Genomic DNA, 6036 nt, shown 5'->3' with positions numbered 1-6036 from the left:
AGAGAGAGAGCTACGAGTGCAACCAGGCTATGTCGAAAGAAAACTGTAAGAATAATTAGTTCCGCGTAACTTTCAGCACACCGTTTACCCTCCATGAACTGACTCAAGGCTATGCCACCTAGTCACGATATTTTCGACTGTACAGAGAATTGAACGTAGCATTGAACTTGCTGCTGATGTGGATATAAAAGAGAAAATTCACAGAGGAATTAACGGCATCAAAGACATACTTGAAGGTGTACATCACAAGAAATAGATTGCTGTTGACGCCAGTTATCGAGACGCCGGGAAAAAAGAGCATGGCAAAGCCAGGGGTGTGACCACCAATCAAACACAGCAAGTAGATGGCCGTCACCATGGTAACCGTTTTGAATACTTCCAGATCCTTTTTTGAAGTTTTGGAGTCAGATTTGGACGCGGAGGAGATCGACTTTCTCCACTTCTGGATGGTTTTCAGTTTGTACAGCATCACGGAGGTCGTTATAGCAACAATCACCATCGCAACGGTTGACAATATTGTTGTACCTATCAAGCTGTTGAGATATAGAAACACCAAGCCGATTTCAGTAACAACGTTTAATGTCATGCTTCTGTTAAAGGCTGGGTTGAAGACCCAAATTATTCGGGAATTGGCTGCAAAAGGAACGTGAAAGATAAAAAAGAATACGAAGATGGCTAAAACAGCATTCCGCGCCACTCTTGGTCTCAGAAGAAACTTGACTTTAAGGGGCATGAGAACGCACAATGTGCGCTCTAGCGAGATGTATACAGTAAGCCAGCATGTGATTCTAGAGAACATCACGTGCGGATAGTGACAAGTCATAGACGTGAGCGACACACAGTTCCTGTAGTCTGTGTAGTTCACAAACTTAACCACATAGCACAAGGAGGCAGGTATCATGAAGATACAGCCCATGAGGTCGGATAGGGCCAGAGCAGAGAGGCCGATGGTGGTGGTATCTGAGGCAATCCCCTGCCTGACAAACACTCGAAGGTTGATGCTGTTGGTAACCACGCCGAAGATGTTGATGAATAGAATGAAAATATGTAAGTTTTGTTCCAACGTATGCCTTAACTCTAAGGTTACAAGCTCCTCAGCCTCGGGGTATTTCAAAATTTGCCTGTGTGTTCCCGACACTGGGAGAAACGATTCTGTTGTGAATAGGGAGTTGTTCAACATTGTCCTAACAATATAGTTTCTATGTTTTTTTGGGGGCTTTTTTTTTTAACAGATCGCCTCTGTCAAACGTTCGAAAAGACTACTAGAATATCTTTAGACGTGTCCCCCAGACAAAGACTTAAGTCTTCACCTCTTGTAGGGCTGTCACAAAAGTTGTAGCAACTTGGTGGAGGCAGGTCTGACTGTTTTTTCTCGCTTTTCTCTGCTATAACTTTGGAGTCTGAGGGTTCTTAATCGTGTTCAGGAAAGGCAATTCTCTATGCTCAAAATAAGTGAACCTCGTCGTTTTCCGATCATCACTTTTATTTCAATGTGTGTCGCAAAATCACGTATTGTTAGAGTGACGCAATCTGGTTCCAGGCACCTTGGAACTGTCAACAACAAAAAATAATTAAGATAATGATCATGAGATCACTGGCGTCTTAACAGAAAGCTGAGCTCAATTAGGAAGTAACGTCGAAAGCGCTTTTAAAAACACACTAATGAGACCAAGACAATCACTCCCCAAACATTTACATGGATATTGATCTTGTCTCAAACGAGTTCAAAACTGTGACTCAAAAATCTTTAAGTTCATACAGGATGTGTAGGTAATAGGGTTTGAAAAAACAAAAGTGGATCAACATAATCTTTTTGTCACTAATAAGTAAAAGCTGACAGGCAGTTTGTTGATTTAACGGGCAATGTGACATGATGAAGATGATGTGCCTGACATTCTGATGGTTCATTAGTGACTGCCTTCAGTTATTAAAAAAGTTTTAGTATTGAAATATGAAGCTTCAGGACATCCGTTCTTTGTCTGTGTCCCTCAACTCCCTCCCCCTTTTTCCTCATTCACTGACCGGGAAATGTTTTTCCTACAATGAATTTAATTATCCTGCCATGGTAATTGGGAAACTCCAGCCCATGAATTGTCGATATTTGTCAATATCAAGCACTACTAAGCAGACTCCTGGGCCTGGTATTTTTCTGATAATTCATACTGATTACCAGATGGCATACATGCTGCAGTATTTATGCACAGTTTCGATTTCCGGTGCTGACACTGAGGCATGCGAACGACTCTAAAAACTATGAAGGCAAATAAGATTCAGTAGCAACGCGCTCTCACTCAGTGGTTGGTTAACAGATTTTTTTGCACCCATCCAGCGATGAAGCTTTAGGTCAATAGATTTATATTTTCGAAAAATTTCCCTTGTTTCTGTTTTCCATAATCTTGCTTTGTCTCCGAGCGTGACACACACAACGACGGACGGAAAATTAATGACTACCGGTATAGAAATATCTCCCCGAACTCGGAGGAACAAACACATGTATAAGGAGTTTAACAAGTTTCCAGTATGTCGCAACCAGGGCTGCAGAAATGACCACTGAATTATAACAACGGTGAGTTACGCAGAAATACTGGCCTACCTTCTTCATGGAATTATTGGCAAGATATGGGACAGCGAAGACTTTCCACAGGATTGGAGAGAAGGGTTGCTTGTGAAACTTCCCAAGAAAGGAGACCTTCAAGACTGTAAAAGCCACAGAGGAATCATGCTCCAGTCCATTCCTGGGAAGATTTTAAGTCGTACCACACAGGAAAGACTGAAGGAAGCCGTGGATGCAAAACTAAGAGAGGAGCAGGCAGGATTTCGTAAAAAGAGATCATGTACAGATCAGATTGCAACTTTGAGGATAATAGTGGAGCAGTCCACAGAGTGGAACTCTTCCCTGTACGTTAACTTAGTTGACAACGAGAAATCTTTTGACAGCCTTCTATAGGGACTCAATATGGAAGCTCATGCGCCACTACGGAATACCTGACAAGTCCGAGAGATTGATCAAGAAGTTGTATGAGGGAATGAGCTGCAGTGTTTTAATTGGAGGTGTTCCTAACACACTACAAGGGGCACCATTGGCGGATGTTGAATCCTTCACCTACCTTGGAAGTGTCATCAACAAGGCAGGGGGAACAGACGAAGACATCAAGGTCAGAATCCAAAAGGCAAGAGCAGCATTCGTCATCCTCAGGAATATATGGAAGCCTAAGGAACTGGGATTGAACACCAAGCTGAAGATCTTCAAAACAAACTTTAAGACTGTTCTACTGTATGGTTCAGAGACTTGAAGGCTCACAGCTTCAGCAGCAAGGAAACTGCAGAGCTTCATAAATTGATGTCTAAGAAAGATAGTGGGGATCAAGTGATACGATCGAGTCACAATTGCTCAACTGTGGGACAGAACAAGCCAAAGGCCAGTAAAGGAAGACATACAGGTGAAGAAATGGAAATGGATTGGGCACATCCTGAGGAGACCCCCGTCAAGCCTCATCACACAGGCTTTGACGTGGAGTCCACAAGGAAAACATAAGAAGGGAAGACCAAAGATGACATGGAGGCGAGCGGCACAATATGCGGAAATGGAAAAGTCGGGAACATCATAGAAACAGCTAGAAAAGGAAGCACAGGGCAGGCTTCGCTGGAGAAATGTTGTTGATGGCATATGCTCCACTGGGAGTTAAAAAGGAAGAGAGAGAGAGAGAGAGAGAGAGAGAGGGAGAGAGAGAGAGAGAGAGAGAGAGAGAGAGAGAGAGAGAGAGAGAGAGAGAAAGAGAGGCCTATCACCACCACCACCACAACAACAACAATAACAACAATAACAACAAAAACAACTACACCTACTACTACTAAGCTTACTACTACTACTACTACTACTACTAGTACTACTAGTAGTAGTAGTACTACTACTACTACTACTACTACTACTACTACTACTACTACTACTACTACTACTGGTATTTATATAGCGCACATCTAAGTTCTGAAGCGTGATCTTTGCGCTTAACTATTTGAACTAACTGCCGCATTTAGCCGATGGCAAATTATCTCGCAACCATCACGATCCTGGGTCAGTCTCCCCAGAAGATACGATGTTCATCTCTCATTCAATAGGTCCAAGATTTGAAACCTGACGGCGACAGAAAAATTCCTTCTCTAAATTTTTCTCCTTTCACCTCCTGTCCTACTCTCTGACCACATTCTGTGGTCTGCTTTCGTCTCCACTTTCTGTCCCCACCCCTCCCCCCTCCCCCCTCCTCTGGGCTCCTGGCTTTCTGCAGCCTTTCTACTGCTACTCTTTGACTCATTCTTACTGATATCTTTCAGCAACACCCCTGATCTTAGGGTAGGCCTATTCGGACATAAGAGCTGAAAATCTCGTAGATCCTGTGTGCAAGTTGCGCACTTTAAAAAGCCCTTGGAGGTCCAAAATCGATAAGATCGAGAGTAGACTTCGGTCGCCACTTGAGAAAAATTCAAAAGTAATTCTTTCCAAACTGAACATATTTAACTGTGTGCTCATATGACATAATGCGGTTGTGATCGCCGTAAAATACTTACCAAAACAAAACGTACCCGATATCTTCACTCTTGTCCGTTAATCCTTGCCTGTACATTTATCGTGGCGCAAGGCGAGCTTTGGTCTTCATGTCTTGTACTGGTTGTGGGTTTGGGTAGTGTGAGGCCAATTTTTCTCCATCGCTTCTCACAATTTTTTTTCTATACAGGCTTTCGTTATGTTTTCATCGATACACGTATTTCATGGTAACTGATTACTGATGACGTCTGGTCAGCGAATCCAAAGGGCATTTGTGGAGTGTGCTGACTAAATGAGTTACTTCTCGGATTAAGGCTCTATGGAAATAGATACATCATGCTTAAAGGTACAGTTTTTATAATTTGTAAGTATGAAATAGCAAAAGGCATTTACTACTTTATGAATATTGCATCAATAACAAACCTAGAAATTTGACCCAAGTGTCGATTTTTGGTCAATATCTCCATTTGTGGATTGTGAGAAGTTACTCATTTTATCAGCACGCCTCACATTTTTTGGCGCCCGCTGACAATCGTCTCATACCTCTTTATATGTGTTATGTTGATTATATCCCAAACTCTGCTCCTTACAGAAAAACAGACTTCATATTGGCGTCACGCCTTGTGGAAAGTGAAGAGGACAACCCGGGGGTGTCTAAGTTGGTGAAAATTTCATCTAGCCTTGCCCTTTTTTACTTTCCACATCAGCATCCACTCGTGTCTCCTGCCTGAGAACTTACCTGCTTGTGGAAGTTAATAAGGTGTTCACTTTTTCCACCGTGATGAGGACTACTAACTGAAGTTACTCTGTCTTTTTTCCTCTTTGGGTTTCTCTTGATAGATCACTGGGGAAGTCGACCGTTGGTACTTTCAATCTGCAGTGCAACAGGTTATAACGAACGTGACCGTTTTCCCCACTTCATAGGGCCCCTTGCCTTCGGGCCGCCACAGTCTAATTTCGAAGATACTATATTTTATTTTATAACGACTCAATTAATTTTGGATTTTGCCTGGATGGCAGCCGAGGCCTACTCATCGATTTAAGGAGCACGAAAGAATCTTTAATTATCGTGCCCAACTTGTATACGAAACCTCCGAAACTTTTCACCTTTATTCGAGACGGCCAGATGTCCAAACGTACCTATCCTAAGATCAGGGGTGTGGCTGAAAGACAGCAGTAAGAAGAAGCCAGGAGTGGCCGTCTAGAGTAAGAGAGAGAGAGAGAGGAGCACAGAAGAGATGCTCCCTGCGGCCTCGCTTCTCAGAATTGTATCGGTACTTGTGGCTGTCATACTCTACCTTGTCTGCTTGTCTGCAGCGCACACAAGTACTTCGTTCTTCTTTCTGTATCCTCTATTTGTGAGCATCTGTCTGTCTGTCTGTCTGTCTGTCTGTCTGTCTGTCTGTCTGTCTGTCTGTCTGTCTGTCTGTCTGTCTGTCTGTCTACAGAAATGTTGGTGCCTGTCTATCTTTTCTGCTTTTCTGTGTTGTTTTTTT

At 42.9% G+C, this 6036-nt stretch overlaps 1 protein-coding gene across 1 annotated transcript; it reads right to left on the bottom strand.

Moving 5' to 3' along the window:
• Positions 1-118: 118 nt before the first annotated feature.
• Positions 119-1180, bottom strand: LOC101859893 (thyrotropin-releasing hormone receptor-like). Its single transcript, XM_005109299.1, has one exon. It carries the CDS (start codon positions 1178-1180, stop codon positions 119-121), a length of 1062 nt encoding a protein of 353 aa, XP_005109356.1.
• Between the last annotated feature and the right edge of the window lie 4856 nt (positions 1181-6036).

The sequence above is a fragment of the Aplysia californica genome, unplaced genomic scaffold (genome assembly GCF_000002075.1).
Source record: "Aplysia californica isolate F4 #8 unplaced genomic scaffold, AplCal3.0 scaffold00762, whole genome shotgun sequence".
NCBI classification, from domain to species: domain Eukaryota; kingdom Metazoa; phylum Mollusca; class Gastropoda; order Aplysiida; family Aplysiidae; genus Aplysia; species Aplysia californica.
Note: the sequence above shows the minus strand (reverse complement) of the source record. Positions and strands in the feature narration are given on the sequence as shown.